The following is a 25,451-nucleotide window of genomic DNA, read 5'->3' on the forward strand; positions in this document are numbered from 1 at the left end:
CTAACAGAGAGCCTTTCAGAGGAAACTCATTTCCACTGCTTATATCCATGATCTTGGTCACTACCCACAGCTTCTGGCTGTAGCTGAGGGTAGGAGCATACTAATTAAAGCCCTACTTGCTGTGAAAATGTTAGACTCTAATGCATAAGATTGAAAACTGTGGTTTCAAGAGAATCATATGTGGATCACGAAATATTCTCTATGCTGTTGTAAATAATTTAGATACTCTCTCGATGTTTGGCTGTCATTGAAGTGTGGATGTCGCACGTTGGAGTTTTTGCTCTGACATATAATCCTTGTGATCACATGTAGTTATAGACCTCATGTCCTTCTCCACGCAAGAGCTCTATAACTGCCCTTTTTTTCAGCAATGTGCAGTGTGATGCCCATATGTTTTTTGGAGAGGTTGTTTTTGGTGTCCTTTTTCACCAACCTGTCTGGACTTCCCTGTTAATAACTTGCTAGTAACTTATGTTCATTTTGAATCTAGGGCATGAGCGTAAAAATACGGATATTTGTTTTTAACACCATAGCTCACAGTGTAACACTTTAGTAAGTAGTAAGTACAGACTTGCTCCTCACATTTCTGTCTGTTATGAGCTGTTCGTTTATCAGTTTAACTAACAGAGGGCACATGGTTAATTGCAGGAGGAGGACCCCTGTACCACCTCCTACAGTTCACCTTAGTCTTACTAGCCTCCACAATGGTGGACTGGTTTTCTTGTATTTATGTTTTGTGGAATCAGTGGACTGTTTAAAAATGTATTGGGAGTAAGAGGTGTTGTCATTTCCATGATCTTTCTTGCTGTTTTGCCCAGATTAAAAATGTTAGCTTCAGGTTTGACAGGTTTCCTGGGTTTACAAAACACCAACAGACCTTCTGTAATGTATGCTTTGAAAATTGTGTATCTAACAAAAAGACATGAGCTGGTGGTGGCAGAGTTGGCAATGCTAAGATTTTTACTGGGAGTGACCAAAATAGATCGGATTTGAAATGAGTATATGAGAGGGACAGCTCAGTTTTAGGTTTAGTTTGGAAACAAAGTTAGAAAGGAAAGGCTGAAGTGAAGGTGGAGAAGATAGTAGATATACTGGACAAAGCACGTTGAATATGCAGGTGCCAGGCAGGAGGAAAAGAAGAAGATGAAAGAGAAGGTTCAGGGATGTAGCGAAGGAGAACATGGTTGTGGCTGAAGAGGATGCTGGGGGTAGGGTGAGATGGCACGAGGTTATCCACTGTGGCAAAGCCTAAAGGGACTAACCAAAAGATAAAGAAGCAGAAGATATGACAGATTTTTAAAGCAGCTGCCAGCAACGTAAGATGGACTCTGTAGTTGTGCTATAAAAAGTTGATATAATATACCTGGAGACACCAAAACTGAGTCTCTGGAGGAAGTGGACATGGATCACACAAACACTTTCCACGGACCGTGTGTTTCTGTTACGTATTCACATAATTACTCATCGTCTTATATTAAAAGTGACCACATTTCTATCAATCTATGATGTTTTTGTGGATATTTCACAAAAGATATTTTAGGATACTGATGTTTTGCCATTTAGCTCATTGTACTCCTTTACAGAAGTAAGACCTCCCAGAGATTAGAAATAAACCGAATATAGTTTGTAAGGGTGTTTTATTATTTTTATTATCATTATTATCATTATTATTTATCAAACTACTGCATTACAAGTAAACCTGTTTTTGATTTCGGTATCATGATGGAAATGAAATGTTTATGTGAGGCTAGAGTCTCCCAAAACAAAGCTAAATGTTCCTCAATTCAACTGAGCTTAAATCAGACGTTTAAACACACTGTGTAAGAGGCCACGTTTCAGACATATTACAAAGCAGTGAGGTAGTTCCATTTCAACACTGATCTCTGAAATTTGAACATGCCAATCATAAATACAAGTGAAGTAAAATGAGCTGCAGTGAAAGCTGGAATCAAGAACCTGTTTGGCTGTTTGGCTTTTAGTTTCTTTTACCTGTGAGAAGTAGGTAATTCTATTTTATGAATCTTTAAACTTAGTTAAAAGCATTTGTTGTTATTTTGGGTTTAACTAGAAAGATATAGTGGCACGTACAGTAATGGTCCCCACTTGATGCGCAGGATATTTGAACCAGCAACAAAGGAAAGTGTGAGAAGAAACCCCTGTTGCTGGTTATCTTTTTGACATTTAAAGGTCCTATATTTAACAGCTGTCTGAGGTGAAAAACATCCCTACTTGTCTTTTGTCTTCATGGCTTTTCCTATCCTCTCTGCAGTCACTGTTTATAGCCTCCTTATACACCTTTTAGCACAGCTAGGCACCCTGAACATAATGAATTGTGTGTGTGTGTGTGTGTGTGTGTGTGTGTGTGTGTGTGTGTGTGTGTGTGTGTGTGTGTGTGTGTGTGTGTGTGTGTGTGTGTGTGTGTGTGTGTGTGTGTGTGCTGAAGACAGCCGAAGCAGAGATGTGATGACCTTAAAAAAATACTTGCAGCCAAAAATGTTACCTCATAGAAAATGACAGCCACAACATGAGCATAGACAGGCTTAGCAGTGGGATTAAACATCACTTACGAAAGACTGTCCTGCAGCTAAAATATCACTGCTTTGATCCCCATAGAAACCAATATGTCCATCAAGTGCCGTGTCTCGGTGAAGGGTCCTCGTGCTGAAGTCTGAATCTCTCGAACTATTGTTGTCTGAAATTCACCAAAACAAAACTTCAGGGTGAGAGCACTCTGGCTAGAAACAAAGAAGCTCAACACATATTGCTTTTTCCACATTATTTTTTTCTATCCTCCCACCATGCGCATGGATGTGAAATGAGTCATATAATGGGACAGAAGACGTTATGATGAGCATCAACTGAGAATTGCAGGAGGCATCTGCTGTAAATATGCACGTCTGGTCTGATGATCAGAAGCCACACTAGTCCTAATCAAAGGCCTGAGGCAGCTTAGATGATGCTTTGGTTTATTATTATGCTTGTTTTTTTCCCCCCTCCATCTCCAATAAGCTCTTTATTCTTTGAAAGGTGAACACTTGCAGCCGCCAGGAAAATCTTGTTAAGATTCAGTTTGATATCAGAATGTGTCAAAAAAAACATTATGTATTCCTTCAGTTTTTGTTGTCAGAAGTACAAAGAAAATCATTTTTATCTATTTCAGACTTATGTTCCTGTTTGTATTTCACCTCTTCTTTTTTTCTAAATTGTATTTAAAATGCATTTCTTCCTCCTCTACACAGCAATTCAAACATTGTTAATGCTCCTATAACCAAAGTCTCATAAAATGATGGTTTGTTTTGATTTGAATATCATTCATATTGATGCCTGTCTTGTCTGATAGTTGAATAACCCATTCACCGCCTTCACAATTTTTTCTTCCCGTTTTCTTCCTTCTGGCCTCCTTAACTATTTCTCTGTTATCTTACTTCTATAACTTCTATTATCTTCTGTGATATAGTTCTAATTTTCATTTAATCCACTGACAGATAAGACACTGTCACTCAGGGCAGCGTGGCATTGTGTAGTGGTCAGTTCTTCAAACAGTGCCACCAGAAATGGATGGGAAGAAATTAGCTTTCAACCCTCCATGTGTTTTATCTGTGTCATAAAAAACAAACCCAACTATCATTGCTGGTGCTAAAATGTCTTGTGTGAAGTTCTTACACTGTTAGCATTGTGTACTACTCTGTATTTTAATTTTGGGACTCCACTAGAGTAGCTTTGCATGTTCAAAATAATCCTTAAGTTTCTAGCAGAAGTTTCTTGCATGACATCATGTGCACATTGCTTGTGAGTTGTCTGACATATATTGGATGCGATTCAACCACAGGTCACGAGAGAATTATGTGTGTATTCCCCTGTCAGTTGGTGAGTCGTTGCCGGAGGTTGCTGGTTGTCACTTGGTGAAATCAGATGCAAAAAGGGTGCTGCGCCAAAAATAGCCATGTGATTCCTTTGGTGGCTAGCAGATTACCATGGTCACCTTTAGTTTTCTTTGGATGACATTAGCTTGTCCTCACACATTTGCTAAGTACTAGTTGAGGTGTAGTTAACGCACAACTGGTTGAAAAGAAGCAGGCAAGAGTTTGTGGATAACGTAGCTTGTTTTGTGCAAACTGCAGGCAACCGCGGCAATCTTCTAGCAACTAAAGCAGTTGCAAGCAGGTTTTCACCAACCAGATTCTCTACAGACCTTTTTTGGGGGGGGCAACCGCTCACCAACCAGTTGGGGAATACAGGTTACTCTCTGTGGTTAGTGGCTGGTGATTGTCAGGCTGTCACTGACTGAACTTTAGACCTAGGTGACTAGGCCCTTATTCACTTACTCATTATTACCTTTATTTAATCGGGAAGTCACACTGAGATTAAATCTATTTTACAAATGAGACCTGCCAAGGTAGGAGACATACAAACTCAAAAACCCAAGAAGTGCAACATCAAATATATAGTCTAAATACAATATAGAAACACCCTCAACATTAAACATTAGTGGCTTCTCAAGAAAAAAGAATCAACGCTCTCAATGCTTCAGGTGACCATATTAGTGTTATCCTCTTCCACAGAAGTTATACAGAGCCAAGCTTGAGTTTTTGGCTCACAGGGACTAATTTTACATGCACTGACCCCATTATTACTTTAGCCAAGTTTAATATCATCATCTTACATTGTAACAGTATATATGACAGAAAGTAAGTCAAGCACAATAGCTCCACTTTAACATTGCCAGTTACGATACTATGCACTGGATGATAAAAGTCAATCTTGTTTACTAGCTTGCTGTTATTAATGAATTTTTGCAGTTTATTCTGGATTACATGAACAGTTATTCAGAGTCAGACCTTCTTTAATTTGTCTATATGTCATCAGGTAAGCTCAAGCTGATTACTGAATCTGATCTAATGTATTAATGAATTATTGTTATATTATAGGTCATTATTGTTATTTTGTTGTTAATTATAGGTTTGTGGTTGGACATGTGTTTTGTTATGTTGTTCTCACGTCTATGGGGTATCCTTCCTTAGTTAGAGTTGATCCCTATATTATAGTGAGTTGGCCTTAAAAGATCAGGCCTGGTAAGGTCTTTTTGGAATATAATGACTGACTGTGTCCTATCGTGTCTCTATGGTGGTCTCAAGGACAGCTGTTGTCTAGTTTGGGGAAACTGCAAATTTCATTGCGTTCCTTTATCTGGAGGAAGGAGTAAAAGATATAAAGAAAACTCGCCATGGAAGGATAAAAATCAGAATGGGGACGTGTGCTCGTCTCTCTTTTTCTTTATCAACTATTTCCACAATAAGTCAATGTTTTTTACTACAGCCCTCACAAAATATCTATAACAGCTGTTATGATTTGTTCAATGCATTTACCTTTAATAACTTCCCTCGCAGCCAGCTGAGTCAACTTTCATTTTCTGTTGGTTCCAAGACAAAGCAGGCTACTGATGCATTTGCTGTGTGTTTGTTATTACTAAGCACAGGCATGCATGTGAGCCCTTTATAGCTGATGATGTGGTTGTTTTCTCTACAGGTGAGGATGACCGTCTGGCTCTGAAGGGCAAGGTGTCAGTTGGAGACCTCTTTAGGAAGGAATTCAAGGTTCATGACCCAAATGCCAAATGGATAAGCAGTAAGTATCTGTGTTAAAAATGAGACAAGGTTGTTTTTAGAATTTGTATTTTTATTCACACACCACTACCTAAAGCTGCTTTTGGTGATATTTTTGTTACCGCAATTGTGTCAGTGGAAACATAACTGTAGTCCGGAAAGCTTTAACTTTGAGCTTATTGTTTAGATTCACTGATCCTTGGGATTGGGTACTAGCGAGTCTCCCTGGCTTACACAATATGATTGTTCATTTATTGTCAATATCCACATTGCTTCTTTTCTACTTTGAGCTTTAGGAAGGAAAGGGGATCAGGGCTATTTTTTAGAGTTAATGGATTAGTTAGTTAATGGATTTGAAAGACCAGATGTAGCACAGATAAAGTGAAAAATAAGCCCCACTACATTAAGAAACACTGGGAAGAGATGTATAAAAACATCCGTCCTTTTTCTACCACTTCTCTGTGTCTGGGATGCTGTGGCAGCTGTGTAAGCAGATATGTATGGACCTCAATCTCCCCAGCCACTACCTTTGCCTCATCCGGGGAATACAGAGGTGTTCTTAACGCAGCTGAGAGATGCAATATCTCCAGAATGTCTGGGGTCTGCCCCGGGGTCTCCTCCCAGTTAGACATGCCCGAAAAATCTCACCTAGGAGGCATCCAGAAGGCATCCTAGTCAGACACAAACCTCAAACAGGTTCTAATTTGTTCTGACAGAAGAAAGAGAGACAACCACAACACTGAATCCCCTGGTTCTAAACTGGATGTCTTATTATTTTTGTTCCTTTTTTTAAAGGAACCTCTTACTAAACCATCTCCTTTTCCTCTGTCCTTTCAGTTTTGCCACACAGAGAGAACGTTTATAGTGTAGTTGTTGCAAAAAACAGTTTGCCAGCTTGAGATGATATTGCGAAAGATCTGTTGGTCCCACTTCAAAGATGGTGTTGCTCTACGATTGTTCAGTTAACTGATTTGTTCAATGAAACTAAATGAAGCTAAAACTTGGAAGTAAACGAGTAATTATACAGGACAATGATGCCCAAAGACGCATGAAAGCTGCTTGTAGAATTAATAAAGCATGAAGCTTTTGGAGCAGCCCTTTTAAAGTCTGGACCTTGAACCCATCAAACTTACTGTGGACCATGCTTAAAATTCAAGTGTGTGAAAGAAAGACACCATTTAACTTCAACAAACCCAGCTGGAAAAGGGGTTAAAGATTCAGCCAGACGTTTGCTGAAGTATTGTCAGTTTGTGGTCCTAAATATAGAACTAAAGGGTTTGAATCCAAATTCTGCTTTTAATTGTTCTTGACACAGTTTTACCTCCACACTGATGTGGTGACAGCATGAGCTGCTGTATATCTCAGTAGGTGTGATGAATAATTAGAAATGTGAAAGTCTCTGGTTTACATCTTAACCAACATACTTGTGTCTTTTCTTTTACATTTGGTACATATTTGAGGGTTTTTGCATAATTTTCTTTTCGAGGGGGACTGTGAGTGAAGTTCGCTGGCTGTGAGCGTCGGAGTGAATTCTGGATGAGCAGGAATTATTTTCAGCAAAGGCAAAGCAATCAGAGAGCTCAGCTGGTTAAAGAGACTTTTATCTCAGAGGTTCTGGGTTCAAATCCAGCTTGAAGAAGGAAATTGTGCTTTTATTACTTTTACAGTAGCTGACAATTGTTCATTCAAAATGATGCGGTGTTCGAGCAAGCTGCTGCACAGCTCAGTAGGTCTAACGATGTGTTAGAAAAGTGAAGAGTTTGGGTTAAGTTTCACTTTGGGAAACAGTCCTGTTGCAATTCAGCTGCTTCTCTTGAGGTGAGCTATACATTTTTCCTCATAACATTACAGTGAATAACGTTGCTCCCTTCCATCTGCTTCATTAGCTCAGCAGGTTTATTGTAAAGTTTGAGTTCAAACTCAGTCTTAGACAGATGTGTCTGTTTCTCACACAACAAACTGTAGATTTTATTCATGTTTCTGCTTTATTTATCTGTTTATTTACGTTGATCAGCTCTGTAACATGTCAGAGAATAAATGAGTGAAGGCCTGAGTTGGTTCACTGAAGTTATTACATTTATCCTTGACAACTGAACAGCTGGATTTTCTCTCTCAGATCTTTGTAGATGAAGAGGTAAACAGGCCACAGCTTCAGTCACATTTCTACGCCTTTGACTGGTTGAATTAAAATGTGGAAAAAACTTCTTCTCTGTAGAAACAGCAGAAGAAATAAGGATGGAGTGGAGTCTCTGCAGATGCACAAAGAAAGAATTGCAGTCCCACAAATGTGGATAAACTTGAACATAAAGATCTTCCTTTAAGCTCCAGCTCTGATCCACACTGTAGGAAACAAATCAGAACATCAGTGAGACCGAAACAGTCAAATCAAGTTCAAGTTCAAGTTCAAGTTCAACTTTATTGTCACTTCAACCATATACAGTTTAAAAATACACAGTGAGGCGAAACAACGTTCCTCCAGGAACCAAGGTGCTACAAGACAAGTTAGTGCAAAAAAAATAATAATATATAATATATCTAGTAATAATATTGTGCAAAAGAGCATTTACAGGTTGGTGTGTGCGATGGTTTGGTGGTGTAGGTCAGTGTGTTTGCGCTTTGTGTTGGTTAGTCAGTCCAGTCTCAATGTTTTGAGGTATTTGAGTTAAGCTGAGTGATAATGCTAGTGTATGTGTGTGTGTGCGTGTTTATCAGTCAGTCCCTTTTTGCTGAGGAGACGGATGGCTTGTGGAAAAAAGCTGTTGCACAGTCTGGATGTGCGTGCCCGAATGCTTCGGTACCTTTTTCCAGATGGCAGGAGTGTAAAGAGTGTGTGAGAGGGGTGTGTCCGATCAGCCACAATGCTGGTGGCTTTGCGAATGCAGCGTGTGGTGTAGATGTCCTCAATAGAGGGTAGAGAGACCCCGATGATCTTCTCTGCTGTTCCCACTATCCGCTGTAGGGTCTTGCGGTCTGATATGGCACAGCTCCCAAACCAGACAGTGATGCAGCCGCTCAGGATGCTCTCAATAGTTCCTCTATAGAAGGTGGTCAGGATCGGTGGTGGAAGCCGGGCCTTTCTCAGTCTTCTCAGAAAGAAGAGACGCTGTTGGGCTTTCTTGTGCAGGGAGCTGGTGTTGAGGGACCAGCCGAGGTCCTTCTCCAGGTGTACACCCAGGAATTTGGTGCTGTCAACGATCTCCACAGAGGAGCCGTTGATGCTCAGCGGTGAGTGGTCGCCTCGTGTCCTCCTAAAGTCAACAACCATCTCTTTTGTCTTGTCAACATTCAGAGACAGGTTGTTGTCCTTACACCAGTCCGTTAGTCTCTGCACTTCCTCTCTGTACGCTGACTCGTCGTTCTTGCTAATGAGACCCACCACGGTCGTGTCATCAGCGAATTTAATGATGTGATTTGAACTGTGTGTTGCTACACAGTCATGAGTCAGCAGTGTGAACAGCAGAGGACTGAGCACACAGCCTTGTGGGGCCCCAGTGCTCAGTGTGGTGGTGCTGGAGGTGCAGTTCCCGATCCGTACTGACTGAGGCCTTCCGGTCAGAAAGTCCAGGATCCAGTTGCAGAGGGAGGTGTTCAGGCCTAACAGGCTCAGCTTTCCGATCAGTTGTTCGGGGATGATCGTGTTAAATGCTGAGCTGAAATCTATGTACAGCATTCGGACGTGTGAGTCCTTCTTGTCCAAGTGTGTCAGGGCAAGATGGAGTGCAGTGGAGATGGCGTCGTCCGTTGAGCGGTTATGGCGGTATGCAAATTGCATTGGGTCCAGTGAGGGGGGCAGCAGGGTCTTGATGTGTCTCATGACGAGCCGTTCGAAGCACTTCATGATGGTGGGTGTAAGTGCGATAGGGCGGTAGTCATTGAGACAGGACACAGAAGACTTCTTGGGCACGGGGACGATGGTGGTGGCCTTGAAGCACGTGGGGACAACGGCACTGCTCAGAGAGATGTTGAAGATGTCGGTGAGAACATTTGCCAGCTGATCAGCACATTCTCTGAGCACTCTGCCTGGGATGTTGTCTGGTCCAGCAGCTTTACGTGGATTGACTCTGCGTAGAGTTTTCCTCACCTCAGCTGTAGTGAGACACAGGACCTGGTCGTTCGGAGGAGGGGTGGTCTTCCTCGCCGCCACGTCGTTCTGCCTGTCGAACCGAGCATAGAAGTTGTTAAGCACATCTGGGAGGGAGCCGTCACTGTCACAGGCAGGTGGTGTCGTCCTGTAGTTAGCGATGGCTTGTAAGCCCTGCCACATGCGTCGTGTGTCGCCGCTGTCCTTAAAGTGGTTGTGGATTCTCTGGGCGTGTGCGCGCTTCGCCTCTCTGATGGCCCGAGAAAGTTCAGCCCTCGCTCTTCTAAGCGCCACCTTATCTCCCTCTTTGAAGGCAGAGTCTCGGGTCCTTAGAAGTGCACGCACTTCCGCAGTAATCCACGGTTTCTGGTTGGGTCGTGAGATGATGATCTTGGAGACAGTGACGTCATCGGTGCACTTGTTGATATAGCTGGACACTGATGATGTGTACTCCTCCAAGTCAGTGAAGTCGCCGTAAGTTGCAGCCTCTCTAAACATGTTCCAGTCAGTGCTCTCAAAACAGTCCTGAAGAGCAGAGATGGCTCCTGCTGGCCAGGTTTTCACCTGCTTCAAACAGCTTTTCAATTGGCTCATTTTGAGGCAAAGCTACTGCTGAGCTTCTCCCCCTTTATCACTGAGCCTGAGCCCAGACACCCCTCTGAGGAATCTCATTACTGCTGCTTGTATCCACATTCTTATTATTTTGGTCACTGCCCGGAGTTCATGGCTATAAGGGAGGGCAGGAACGCAGATGGACTGGTAAATCGACAGCTTCGCCTTCACGCACAACTGTCTCTTCACTAAAACAGATTGGTACAGAATCTGCAATGCTGCAGATGCTTCACCAGTCTGCCTGTCAATCGCACGCTCTATTTCTGTTCCACTCTTGAACTCCTCCGCTGGACACAATAACTCATCCTCAACCTGTAGCTGTAGCAGTCCACCCTTTTCTTGGTCAGAACCATGGTGTCAGACATGTAGAAGCTAATTCACATCCATGCCACCTCACACTTCGGTTCCAAATCACCTCAGTCCGACCTGGAGGTCACTGCTGGATGAACCCAGCAAGAGCACATCATCCTCAAAATGCAGAAACAAAATCTGGGGTATAAAATATATGTGTAATAAATAACCCCTCATGAGACTGTTAACCATTTCATACAGCCTAATTAGTAGAACATAATTAATTATACAAAGAATAATACGTGTAATGCTTTTTTCTTTTTATTGTTATAACCAAAGACTGTGCAAGAGCATCACACTGCATTTTAGTAAATATTAGATGTGCAATCAAAGTAATCAGTATTGTTTGTTTGTAGGCTTTTGCATTTGCACGTGCACTGTTGTGCATGTGTGCTTACTGCTTGAAATTCCTCCAAAGAATATTTTCCATATGCACCAATAGCGAACCAATTACCTGAAACCTCAACCCTCATTTTTCTTTGATCAGTGACAGTGTGCTGATGTTGCCATTGTTACAATTCATCACCACCAATTTCTGACGCTTGTTTTTTAATAGCGACGCTGTGACAGCATAAACACTGACAGCACCTCAGGGAGGCAATGAGAGAAAATTATATACTTTATTTTCCATCAAGGTAAAACGGCGACTTGATGCAGCCCCACACGTCTTAGTTTGGCATTGAAGAGAGCGATCACAGCTCGAAGATGTGAGGGATCCGTGCAGCTGAAGGATTAATGAGGTGGATTTTGTCTTCTCTCGTGCCCAGCGAAGCGGTCTCCCTCAATCAAAACATCTAAGATGGCTCCTACAAAGGACACAGCTGTTAAATCTCCTCTCAAATCCCGAATTTGCAAAACCTTCTCCTCTGTGATTGGCTGTAATTAGAAAGCTGAAAACCCATATTTGTTATATTAGTGACAGGAAGATGCCGTTCCTCTGGATCTCAGATGACAAGCTGAATAAATTTCTGTCTGGATTTGTCTGTTTGTTTTAGCCGCAGTTCCCCATATGTGCTTAAGGATGAGCCGTCTCTCGTGTGGCTGATTTGTTGTCGTTACTAGCTGTGACCCAGAAGTTGTAAACAAATGGATCATGCTTGAGTGAACCATGATGGATATCACAATCTGCAGTAGTGCTGTACACATCTGGAAGCAAACATCTGTTCTTGGATGATTTCAGCAAAGGTTCAAACTGTGGCAGAAGAGGTGTGGTTGAATTAAGACCAGTATGATTAATGACAAATAATAGTGCTCATTTTCTGCTTCTCTTAACCTTTTTTTTTAGCATGAAGTAAAAAAGGAGTAGTGCTGTACAGAAAACAAGCTCTGCAAGAATCCATACACATCACAGCATTCACCAAGAAACTTTAGGCATATCATCAGAAAAAAGTTCACTCTTTCATCCTCTCCCTTTTTTTGTGCTGTTGACAGTTTGAGCCTTGATCTCCAGTTATATTCAGTATACCATTAAATACACCTCACAAGGAGGGAGACAGAGAGACCCAGAAGCTGTATGTTTTTTCTTTGTTAGTGTGCCATTTTAGTAGTGGAGTGCTCATCCAACTTGCATGCTTTCAGGGCTGTTTCGAGGAATTTACAATAATGGCTTCCTTTGTTGGAGGCTGAAATGGATTTTTTTTTTAAACCTAATTTAGCTCAGTTTTATGTTTTGCCCCCGGTCTCCATCTATCAATCAATTCCCTGGAGATAGACTAAATATAACCTTGAGAATCCATAATGATTGTATATTAGGCTGTTTTTATGAGGCCATAATGCTTCCTCATATCTTCTCCAATAGCATTAGCTTAAATATATGCTATACTTAAGCCTCATTAGGGGCTCTTATCTGCTTCTAACAAAGGTTGCAGGGATTGCGATTCTTTCTTCATTTTGATGCTTTTTCTTAAGTTTATCACAATTTGGATCATTAGTGCCTTTGGCTATTGTTCCCATCTTTATTTTATTTAGCTTACCAAGTGATTGCCGAAATCTGAGTATGTAGAGAAATTGTCAAAACAGGAGGCAGACGGCATGAAACACAAGCCGTTAAACAGTCATACGGGTTTTAAACAAACCTCCAAGTTAGCAGGTTTTATGTTCTTATAATTAAAAGCTCATTGCTGTGGGCATTGTGTTGTTGCTTCAGGTTGAAGCATGCCAATGAAAAACAATCCATGATGGTTATTTTGCAAAAACAGCCAGCACTGTTTTTACATCTACTGAGATCACCGTGAATTATTTTATCTTCTGTTGCAGCAATCAGTCAAACAGTAAATATATTCTGCTTTATTATAAATATAGATATAAGAAAATCTGTCAGGGATGTACACTTGAAAGCTTTTCATTTGCCAGTGCAGCTAGGTTAAACTTTCTTAGGTATTTTTTTTTGTCTTTGCCGGGGCTCTGTGCTGTCAGCTCTGCTGTGCCAGCACAGTGGGAGTGCCGTCATGCTGTTACTTGTCAGAACATGGCTCTAACTAAACATATTCAGAAATAAAAACAAAGGCAAGTAGAAAATTTATCTTTTGAACTGTGTGCATGGTAAACATCCATTTTGTTCCCTAGGCAAACTATCTGGTTTTATTATGAATAAGTTTCCTCACTTTCAGTTTTATTGCAAAATAAATTGGGTTTATAAGCTTGGTGACTGGGCTCATTTACGTGCTGTCCACTGATCTCTTCAACATATACCTTTACTGTAGCTGTCTTCTGTCTTTCTACATCTTATCAATGTTTTAGATAGATACATAACCAACAGGAACAATGGCCAAGTTATAAGCAACTTAAATTATCCTCAAGTTTTGTGATATATCTAATTTAAACGCTATAAACTCCTTTACCCTGCCCTCATCACTATTCTAATCATGCAATAAGGCCATCACTGTCTCCCTGGTTAGGTAATTGCACAGTTAGCATTGATCTCTCACATATGCCTCTTTTTTTACCACTCCATCTGAATCAAACAGGCATGGCATCAACATCATTCTCGCACCACCAAGGTGAAGCCAGCCCTGTGCGACGCAACACAAGCGCTCACAGCAGCTGTTTGCCATTTTAATGGCCACGTTTCTCTTGTTTGCCACTCCAGGACACCACTTGTCTCACTGATGTTTGTTAAATATGGTTAAGGGGGAGCCATTTGTAAAGAGGCCAACCAGTCAGGGCTTCACAAAGGGGATGTCGCCGTGACTTTGAGAGGGGCTCGTGACTGTGATTTCAATATGGGTGAAGCGTACTGATGTTTGTTTTGTCACTGTGTGGGCTTTTAATGCATGCACAACAGCCTTGTTTCAAGTGATGCACAGTATTTATGTAAAGGGTTCACATTGGAAAAAAGAGTAGACAGTTGCTTCAGTCCCTTTATGATCTTTTGTGAGGAATGAAGTTCTGCATTGGGCCTCTTTCCTACAACTGAGACATATCAAATTAGCCCATATAGTCAGTGTACGTATCCAGTTGTTGTCACAGAAAATCAGCTTTTTAAAAAAATGCTACCAATACGAGAACGAGCAGGTGTACGTTTCTCCCTTTGAGCTTCTCTAATTTTACCATATGTTTGATGCTTAATTGGAAAGGATGTGTTTGCACAGACTGAAGTTCAATCTTTCATGCTTTTCAACCTTGAGACAGCAGCGAAGGGTGGTACAACAACTAGTTGCTTGACAGAAACAAGCTGTAAAATATACTGATGTGTTTTTAATTTCCAGGGAAAAACAAAACAAAAAACCAAGCAAGTAAAAAGAAAGCGTCTGATACAGAAACAGACTTTGGAATTGATATAGTTGCTTCTGTGTGTCTCATGACAGATTCATCAGTCTCTTAACACCGTAGCTGCTAACGTCAAGGCAGCTTCTGAACAGTTGGATGTCATCTTTGATCCAACTTTCAAGCAACAAAAAAACTGAAAGGCAGATCTTCCACTCATGGTTTGTGCAACTTAGGAATCATCCTAAAAATAAGTTGCACAGATGCATGTTTCTATGATTCTCCTTTGAATACAGTTTTGTCTTACTTGCTTTTAAAAAATAAAGCAGAGAAAAGAGCCTGTGATGTAAAAATTCTCATATAAACCAGTGATCAAATCTTTTAAAAAGGGATTCATTTGCACTCAACAGCCCTTGGCTTTAGTTTTAAAATTCTGTTTTACTGAGGTCAAATCTTAGTACTGCAATTTTTATCAGCCAGAATCCAGCCTCAGGGGAAGAGGCAAGGTCTTAAACTACAGTGTTTTGAAATGCTCTATCTGCAGGTTTAAACTTTCCACGTGGCTGTGGAACCTTGTGGATTGTTGACCCTATGACAAGCACTGGGTGCTAGTGAAAAATGTTTATTTTCCAATCAGTTGGAAAGTACTGGTTTTAGAGAGTGCTGGCAGTCAGTAGGTGAAATTGGTCACTAAGATGGCGCTTCTCCAGAAACCTCCTTGTGATTGCTTTGGTTGCTATTCACTATTGTTTAAAGGAAGAAGCCAGCTTGTCTGCAAACATTTGCCAATTACTCCCTAAGGGGTAGACAAACTTGACAAACATCAAAATCTGAGATTAGAAGTGTGTCACTGTTTCACTACTGCTTGGTGAGTAGCTGGCAAGTGTTTGCACAGTCTATGGAAACCTACTGTGAGCTGTAGGAGACTAAAGCACAAGGAAGTTTGTCACTGCAGCACCATTCAGTTTTTGCAATAAGTTTCACCTAATTACTACCAGCAACCTCTAGCAACCAGTCAGGGAATACACATTTTTCCCTAGCAAACAGTGTTTGCCAGAGAGTCGGCAGCAAGTTTGAACCACCACGTTTAACCAAAGTGCTTTTGTACATGGAGAAATAGAAATTGTTTTCTGTCACAAAAGTCAAGTATTATGTTACAGTATTAATTTAATAGAATCATTATGAAAACAACTTTTTGATATATACATATGTATGTGTGTGTGTGTGTATATATATATATATATATATATATATGTGTGTATATATATATATATATATATATATATATATATATATATATATATATATATATATATATATATATATATATATATATATATATATATATATATATATATATATGTATGTGTGTATATATATATATATATATATATATATATATATGTGTGTATATATATATATATATATATATATATATATATATATATGTATGTGTGTGTGTGTGTGTGTGTGTGTGTGTGTGTGTGTGTGTGTGTGTGTGTGTGTGTGTGTGTGTGTATATGTATATATACGTATATGTATATACAGTGGGGCAAAAAAGTATTTAGTCAGCCACCGATTGTGCAAGTTCCCCCACCTAAAATGATGACAGAGGTCAGTAATTTGCACCAGAGGTACACTTCAACTGTGAGAGACAGAATGTGAAAAAAAAAATCCATGAATCCACATGGTAGGATTTGTAAAGAATTTATTCGTAAATCAGGGTGGAAAATAAGTATTTGGTCAATAACAAAAATACAACTCAATACTTTGTAACATAACCTTTGTTGGCAATAACAGAGGTCAAACGTTTACTATAGGTCTTTACCAGGTTTCCACACACAGTAGCTGGTATTTTGGCCCATTCCTCCATGCAGATCTTCTCGAGAGCAGTGATGTTTTGGGGCTGTCGCCGAGCAACACGGACTTTCAACTCCCGCCACAGATTTTCTATGGGGTTGAGGTCTGGAGACTGGCTAGGCCACTCCAGGACTTTCAAATGCTTCTTACGGAGCCACTCCTTTGTTGCCCGGGCGGTGTGTTTTGGATCATTGTCATGTTGGAAGACCCAGCCTCGTTTCATCTTCAAAGTTCTCACTGATGGAAGGAGGTTTTGGCTCAAAATCTCACGATACATGGCCCCATTCATTCTGTCCTTAACACGGATCAGTCGTCCTGTCCCCTTGGCAGAAAAACAGCCCCATAGCATGATGTTTCCACCCCCATGCTTCACAGTAGGTATGGTGTTCTTGGGATGCAACTCAGTATTCTTCTTCCTCCAAACACGACGAGTTGAGTTTATACCAAAAAGTTCTACTTTGGTTTCATCTGGCCACATGACATTCTCCCAATCCTCTGCTGTATCATCCATGTGCTCTCTGGCAAACTTCAGACGGGCCTGGACATGCACTGGCTTCAGCAGCGGAACACGTCTGGCACTGCGGGATTTGATTCCCTGCCGTTGTAGTGTGTTACTGATGGTGACCTTTGTTACTTTGGTCCCAGCTCTCTGCAGGTCATTCACCAGGTCCCCCCGTGTGGTTCTGGGATCTTTGCTCACCGTTCTCATGATCATTTTGACCCCACGGGATGAGATCTTGCGTGGAGCCCCAGATTGAGGGAGATTATCAGTGGTCTTGTATGTCTTCCATTTTCTGATGATTGCTCCCACAGTTGATTTTTTCACACCAAGCTGCTTGCCTATTGTAGATTCACTCTTCCCAGTCTGCTGCAGGTCTACAATACTTTTCCTGGTGTCCTTCGAAAGCTCTTTGGTCTTGGCCATGGCGGAGTTTGGAGTCTGACTGTTTGAGGCTGTGGACAGGTGTCTTTTATACAGATGATGAGTTCAAACAGGTGCCATTCATACAGGTAACGAGTGGGGGACAGAAAAGCTTCTTACAGAAGACGTTACAGGTCTGTGAGAGCCAGAGATTTTCCTTGTTTGAGGTGACCAAATACTTATTTTCCACCCTAATTTACGAATAAATTCTTTACAAATCCTACCATGTGAATTCATGGATTTTTTTTTCACATTCTGTCTCTCACAGTTGAAGTGTACCTCTGGTGCAAATTACTGACCTCTGTCATCATTTTAAGTGGGGGAACTTGCACAATCGGTGGCTGACTAAATACTTTTTTGCCCCACTGTATGTATGTATATAGATATATATGTATATATATGTGTGTGTGTGTGTGTGTGTGTGTGTGTGTGTGTGTGTGTGTGTATTAACAGACTTCTGAAGATAGCTTGATCAGCTAGTTACCTGATTCAGCTAACTCAATCAAATTTTGTCTTTTTGCCTTTTTGATGTTTCCAGCTGTCTGACTTGGTTAAGCTGCTTTCACATGCTGTTTCTTTTTGTTTTTACAGCCGTTCTTAATTTTTAAAAATACTTTTAACAGTCTAATCCCTCAGCACCACATTGCTGCATAATAATAATGAGCAAATGTGCTTGAAAAACACCAGTTGTGCTGTCTTCTTCTTGTTGCAGAAGACAGAATTGATGTTAATTAGCAGAAGTACACAAGAACGTCAGCATTAAATAACACGTCAGAATATTTTTCTACTCTTTTCAGCAGCTACAACTAAGACTAATTACTTTATATAGACTTTGTTTATGGTATTCTCATGATTTTACAGTTACATATGCTTAATCATTGTGTATGTAGTTTGAATAGACAACCTTATACAGAATACAATAATCCTTATAACACTTACTGCACACGGTGTACAATTATAATTATTTAAATCAGCAGCTTCATATCTGCCATATCATTGAGGATTCTAGCTTAGCTGTGTTTGTATTACATTGATAAAACACTTTGAGCATCCCCCAGCAGCTAGAAGCCTGTCGGATAATTGTGTTCAAACACAGTTATTTATGCTTGGAGCATTTTTTTTCTAATGAATCCACATGCAATTATTATGTACTTGTCAACATTCGGATTCAAACGGTTCTATGATTTACTTTGTGAATAATGAATAAGTGTTTATTTGAACAGTGAGGTAACTCACTGTAATATCTTTTTAAACAAGACCGGCTGATCATTGCTATGTTGTGTGTCATTAATACTTTGTTTAGAATCCCCCCCCCCCCTCCCGAATGATTTTAATTGTTATGAGCATATGCTTGTTTTTTTATTTTCTATCCAAGTTCAGTAATTTGTTTGCAAGCACAAAGAAACACAGTAGTGCTGCACTATAACACACACATTGAAGGAAACGCTAAAGCACATTGAAGCCGTGCAAATCAAACAGCAACAGAGGCCGTGGGTTTATGAGGTGTACATGAGCAGCTGGAACTGATGAAATGACTGTCACTTTATTGGCTGTGAGGTAAATCAATAATAGTACTCAAGGATTCATTTCAAATTGAGTTGATAGGCAACAAAAAGCAATAAGGTCTAAGTTGATGGAGGCACCCTGAAAACACTTTTATAAGCCTGTGAGAGTCATCTTGAAGGGAATATGGAGTTAGGTGAGGGGAGAGTTTTTGAGGACTTCATGTTTTGCAAATTCTCAACTCCACTTCTCTTTTTATTAAATGTGTGTTGGCTGTCTAAACAATATCAAATCTCATATAGTTTGTTTTATTTAAACTGCTGTTGAGCAATTTACTGCATCTGCAAGCCACTTTACAGCACAAAAGGGTGGGTTTCAAAGTGGTTTGCAGGAACAGCTTGAAAAGGAAGACTCAGGGTGGTCTAATCGCTGCAAAAGGGAAAGAAACTTGGTTTGCCTATAGTGGGTCTGACTGAAACTAACTTGCCTTGTCTAAGATAAAAGTCCTGTCTGTGGGATCCTGATGCAAGCGGTCTATTGAGTGTTTAGTTCTTTAAACATAGCACTGATTTCTCTGATCTGTAGATTCCTTCTTTTTTTTTTTTTACTGTCCCCCCCACTGCCTTGATATACTCAAGGTCCAAGTAAATCAGATAATTACAAAGAAAAACGTTCTCTTCATCCCTAATGTTAAACAGCGTGAAGCAGAAATAAATTGGCATGTGTTTTTTTGGGGGTTTTTTTTCCAGCGCTGGTTGTGGATTGAGAAGCTGAAGTGTCGGTGAGTAATGAGGCCAGCAGGCGAGACTGATTGGCATTCCTGATAAACATAAATGACTTCCACTGTGAAAACTGGCCAGAAGCAGGTTGGCTGTAGCCGTGGGTGGTTTCATGTGTTCTCAGCAAGTTCATATTTGAGGTTTTTGCTCATTTGTTTGCCCTGCCATTCATTTGGTAGCGCACTCATTTATCAAGTAAGTCAAAAATAGAATTTGAATTCCGTGGTGCTGCTTGTCCTGCTTTACAGCAGTGGAGATAAATAAACACATCTATTATGGGGAATACCCTTTGAAGAGCCATAGATGAAAGAAGCCAAATTACTAGAAATATAAAGAGCGATTTTTAATTAAAACTCCTGTTGAATTTTTTATTAACCTATATTTTACTGCACATCTAAGCTTTAGGGCTGTATTTCTGTATTGGAGACTTCGTTTTAGTTAGCCACTGACAGACACTATAATTTTCCCCAGCAGCTTGTGTCACTTTCATCAAACCAGTCATCATGCATAGCCTTGGGCATGGACAAATGACCTGGAACTGACAAGAAAAATTCCATTTCATCCAGAAGTTAACACTGAAACCCTGGCTCACCTCAGGACTTATAATATAGCCCAAAGAAACTACCCGTTTCACTGCGGTTTTTAATCACATGGTGATGTATTATGTGGAGGGAACTGTTCAAGGTTAGGGCCATTAAAGTACTATATATTTCCATTCCCTTTTGTGATGCATAAATTATTTCCTTATATGTATTACTTTTATGCTCAGGATGAGAGGACAGTTGATCTGTGCTCCCACTTCATGGTTAGGGTAAGGAGTAGTTACAACAGTAACTGAATTATGTCTTTTTTTCCCCTTTTTTGTTGGTTTACTTATACAACTTTGGTGACTTCTTACCTTCTACCTTCCTATTATAAAATACAAGACACGGCCTTCCAGTGCTTTCATGGATTTGTTGTACTATATTGTGTTTCTTGTATTCTTGTGTGATTTACAGCCTCGACAGTCTTGAGCAACTGTTACAGCACGATCCCCCTGCTGGGATTAATAAAGCTTTTGTGGTTTTGTTTCTGATAACATGCTTGTTAAAGACTCTGCTCACCCAGGAACACTCTCCGGAGAGCAGTGAATGCAGTGAATGAAGTGTTATGTCTTCTCGAAAAACCTCAAGTCGGATAAAGATCTCAGACAGACAGAAAAATCAGCAGCATTGTATTAAAAAAATCTTAACACTGAACTGTTACAGTGTTGTTACTTTTTTTTGCAATGTCTATGTATGATGTCACATTATTTCAGACAGCCTGACCACTCACAGAGCTACTGTAACATTTAAAAATGGAGCTGAAAATTAGCATTATGGATTCCTTTTAACTTTGAGAGACTACTAGAGTCAATTTTCCTTGAAGTAGTATTAACTAGCCTTCTCTAATTTGTCATTCTAATTAACCTGCCATTCTGCACATGAACCATAAAGTTTGAATGGAATTTTAATGAAGCCAAGAGTACAGTGAAGCTACTGAAGTGTCAGGACAGGTGGATGAATAATTTGGTACAATGTGAGTCTTGTTTGCATAGGTTAGGCCATCAGTCATATTGATAATGATGGTGAGCCTGTTCTTACCAAGTGAGGTGCTAAAAACTAGGATTGCAACAACAAATGCTAAAAATTCAAATGGATAGATACATCTTTTAGCCATTTTGCTGTAGAGTATATTATGGACACTAGTGAACTTACGAGGTACAAAAGGTGAGGCAGCAGCACCATGTTGGAGAATGCTTTGAAAAAAGTCTGGCTGCTCCAGCTCACAACTTAAGAGGACGTAAGGGCTTTGGCTTGTTTACCTTGTATCTCACTGTCTGAGCCTCCAGCAATGTTTCTGTCTAATCAGAACTCACGCAATTATGCAACCAATTTTCAGCCTTAATTTCAGTAGATTAACACAAGCGTTGAGAAAAAAGAAAAATGGCCTGAGATGCGCCCCCTCTTAACACACGTCCCTAAATTTAATGGCTACGTGCTTGTTGAGCAGCTGTTTGTTATTTACCATTTTATCAAACACGAGAGTGGAAATTTACACTTCAGTTTGATAAGTAAATAGGCTACCATGGAAATTAAGGTTTTCATAATGTGTCTCAAAAAGCAAAAATCTATTGTAGGAATATTAAAGAATATGGCTTGGCAGGAAACAGCATTTTACTACTAAATTAAAGCAGTAATGCAAAAATAAATTCAAAAATGACAAATGAGCTGGTAGATGAAGAGGCAGAGGTCTTGTGAAGGAGCAGAAATCCATGCATACTGCAAGCTTAATGACTGCACAGCCACTCAAGAATGCTCTCTGGGACTTACATGGACATGTTTCCTTGCCAACAATCAATACTTCATGACTGTAACATCTGAGGATTAGCTACAAGATGCAAACCCCTGAAAAACTTCAAAAACAGAAAGACCAGGTTGCAAAGGCATATTTAAGGAACCTGTAGAATTTTTGAACAAAGTTTTATGCGCTCATGAAACAAACATCAGCCTTGGGGAAAAAATGATAGTAAGAGCAAATTATTGGAGAGAAAAGGGAGCTAACCATAACAAGCTCATCTGTTAAAAGTAATGGCAGAGCATCGTTAGGGTTGGATGTCTTTGATGGATGTCTATAGATTGAGAGTTCAGGCTATCTTTTTCTAGATTTCCATAAATTATTAGATAATATGACTTTGTTTGCTGGGTTGGCATCTGATCTAGGTGCTTCCTGGTGCTTTGGAACTGTCCAACTGTGAGGAGGCCCCAGAAAAGACCTGAAAAGGCTGGAGAGATTATCTCTCCTAACCACCTTCCAGAATGTTTGACTGACCTTTCTGAAGTATTGGAAGAGGTGTCAGGAGAGAGAGCGGTCTAGTGATGTTCGCTTAGACTTAGTAAAATGCCTTAGTAAGGTATTGGACCAGCAGAATAATTCATTGTATTGATATTGATTGGTATTGATTCTGTAAGCCTCTAATACTCTACTGGAGGGTTGGAACAGTATTATTCCACTAGATATTCCCTCATTTAGTGTTTTAATGATGTTGGAAAGTACTGTCTGTACAAAATCTCCTATATGTGAAGAGTGGGATTAGGATTTAGTGACCACAAAGGCCATTATTCAGTTCTGAATAATATACAGTGGTTGTTGGCTAAGGCTTAGGACCAGCTTAGAGTAGGTTGTCTACTAATCGGAAGGTTGGTGGTTTTGGTGGCTGCTCCACTATGCATGCCGCAATATTGTTGGGCAAGATACTAAACCCTGAGTTGCTACTGTGTTCATCGGAGTGTAAAAGTTAGCAAGACAGCATGCAGATAACGAAAAAAGTCCTTCTGTGAATGGGTGTATGAGACGTGTGGCATGAAGCGCATTGAGGAGAAAAGCTGTGTGTAAGAACCGATCCATTCTTCATACTCATCAAACCTCATCAATGAAGGCATGATCGTCCTGGAAGGGACCACTTCCATCAAGATAATCTGATCACTCTGAACAAATTGAGTTCAGTTTTAATTTGTTTAATTTGTCATCACTTTGTTCATCTTTTTGTATCAATGCTAATCTGCTCAATTCAGTGAGCCTCAATTAGTAGCTGTTACTTTATTTTTCAAATGAATATGCAGAAACCTGTGCAAACATTAGGATGTGGACTGGAGGACAGAGTCCCCCGCCCCGAAAAAAATTGTCCATAAAGCTCATATGCAAACTTTATGTAAATCTGTGGCCTTCTTTCTGTCTGCCTCACTTAAGTTATGTTGCCTTGCATCTCTGCCCCCCTCTCTCCCACCTTCTTGCCGCTCCCTCTGACTCCCTGGAGTGAGGCTGGGTTAGGGCTGTGCCCAGGGCAGCAGGCTGTTTTAATAAGACATACTGCCATGGAAAGGTATAGATCAGAGGAGAAAACAGCGCTCTGGGCTAATGCACAGCAAGTCAAGGCAGAGAGGAAAGTAAGAGGGAGAACGTCAGGGGAAGAGAGAGAGCTAGAAAGAGGTAGATTGAAGGGAAGACATAATGCCTAGGGTCCTGTGAAAGAATAGATGGCTTTGTGTCTTTGAAAGAGCACAAAACAAATAGCAGGAGAGGTGAAGGAGTGATGATAAGGTCTAAAATGATGAACTCAGCAGGAGGGCTTATATAAGGGTGGTGATGGGAAGGATTTGAGAGATCTGTGGTATCTGTGAAGTGTCTCGAGGCATGTGGTTAACGGAGATCAGTAGTTTGGTGAGAAATAAAGATGAAAAAGGTGCCTTAAAGAGATGCGGGTCTCTGAATTTAAGCCGAAGCCCAACTGTGAAAACAAAGTGTGTCACAAAGCAAAATAAAGTCCTGTCAATCTCCTTGGCATCTGATTTAATAACCATTTTGCCTTTTTTACTCATTCAAGCCGCGATATTCGGCAATTAGCATTTCATATACAAAAGTAGACCTTTAAAAAGATGTCAAACAAAGTCAAACTAAAATAATGACTCATGATGGGGAGGGAAAATCAGCATCTTTTTATTTATCACCATGATTTCCATGAAGGAGTCCATTTCTACCCTTGTTAGTATGCCAATGGTTTTTAACAAGGAGACAAAAGCTGTTGAGGGGGCGTTCGGCTATGCCTTTCTAAAAATGTCTGAAACCGCTCTCCCAAGCACGTTCTGAATTAAAGCCATTGTGATGGTAATTTTGTCACCTCTAATGGACAATTAGATATGCTAGCAGATAGAAAGCACTCTGCATAACAATCTCTGGGTTCTAATTACCTCACCAAATGGCGTGGTTGCTCATGTGCCTATGGATCACTAAACCAATAAGACAGGGGAGCGGAGATAGACTGAAGGTGAAAGGGGGCAGTAGCTGTATTAAACGTATCCTTCCCTGGCCGCCTAAAATTAAGAATTAAAAAAAAATCAAGGTGAAGTATTAATTAGCAGCTGAAATTGTTAACACCATGAATTATTAAGTTGAATTGTTAAGCATGCATAATGGAGAAAAAGTTTAATATTGGTGAATATCTGTTAAATTGATTAGTAGCTACATGAATGGAAGAAATAGTAAGGCAAGGCAAGGCAAGTTTATTTGTATAGCACAATTCAACAACAAAGTGATTCAAAGTGCTTTACAGAGACATTAGAAACAAGAACAAATAAAAAGCATGATTTAAAATTGATTAAAACAAGCAAATAAACTAACTAACTAATTAACAAACAAACAAACAAACAAACAAAACAGTATATAAAATCAAAACAGATAAAATCAGAACAGTAGATAAAATCAGAACAGTAGATAAAATCAGTAGTTAAATGTAAGTTTTGAAATTTAAGCTTAAAGTGTGGATTTGGTGCTTTATTCAAATGCAGCTGAGAACAGGTGAGTCTTCAACCTGGATTTAAATAAACTGAGTGTTTCAGCTGATCTGAGGCTTTCTGGGAGTTTGTTCCAGATATAAGGAGCATAAAAGCTGAATGCAGCTTCTCCGTGTCTGGTTCTGACTCTGGGAACTGATAAAAGACCGGATCCAGATGACCTGAGGGATCTGGATGGTTCATACTGGGTCAGGAGGTCATTGATGTATTTTGGTCCTAAACCATTCAGAGCTTTATAGGCCAGCATCAGAACTTTAAAGTCTATCCTCTGACGGACAGGCAGCCAGTGTAAGGACCTCAGAGCTGGACTGATGTGGTCCACTTTTTTGGTCTTAGTGAGGACTCGAGCAGCAGAGTTCTGAATGAGCTGTAGTTGTCTGACTGATTTTTTAGGTAGACCTGTAAAGATGCTGTTACAGTAATCAAGCCTACTAAAGATGAATGCATGGACTAGTTTTTCCAGGTCCTGTTGAGACATCAGATCTTTTATCCTTGATATATTCTTGAGGTGATAGTAAGCTGACTTTGTTATTGTCTTAATGTGTTTTTCTAAGTTTAGGTCTGCATCCATCACTACACCCAAATTTCTCGCCTGGTTTGTGGTTTTTAGATGTATAGATTGAAGTTCTCTGGTGACCTGTAATCGTTTTTCTTTGGCGCCAAAGA

At 40.2% G+C, this 25,451-nt stretch overlaps 1 protein-coding gene across 5 annotated transcripts in view; it reads left to right on the forward strand.

Moving 5' to 3' along the window:
- The window catches only part of LOC147322253 (A-type potassium channel modulatory protein DPP6-like), a 270,187-nt gene that overhangs the window by 206,063 nt on the left and 38,673 nt on the right, over positions 1-25,451 (forward strand). For all 5 annotated transcript variants that reach the window (XM_086306731.1, XM_086306732.1, XM_086306733.1 and 2 more), the window contains one exon: positions 5,527-5,625. In XM_086306731.1, coding sequence (XP_086162857.1) covers positions 5,527-5,625 — 99 coding nt within the window. The remainder of the gene's footprint in view (positions 1-5,526; positions 5,626-25,451) is intronic.

This window comes from Aulonocara sp. 'chitande type north' Nkhata Bay, linkage group LG9 (genome assembly GCF_057382095.1).
Source record: "Aulonocara sp. 'chitande type north' Nkhata Bay isolate Kocher_YH1m ecotype deep benthic linkage group LG9, A_spYH_male_GT1.1, whole genome shotgun sequence".
Lineage (NCBI taxonomy): Eukaryota > Metazoa > Chordata > Actinopteri > Cichliformes > Cichlidae > Aulonocara > Aulonocara sp. 'chitande type north' Nkhata Bay.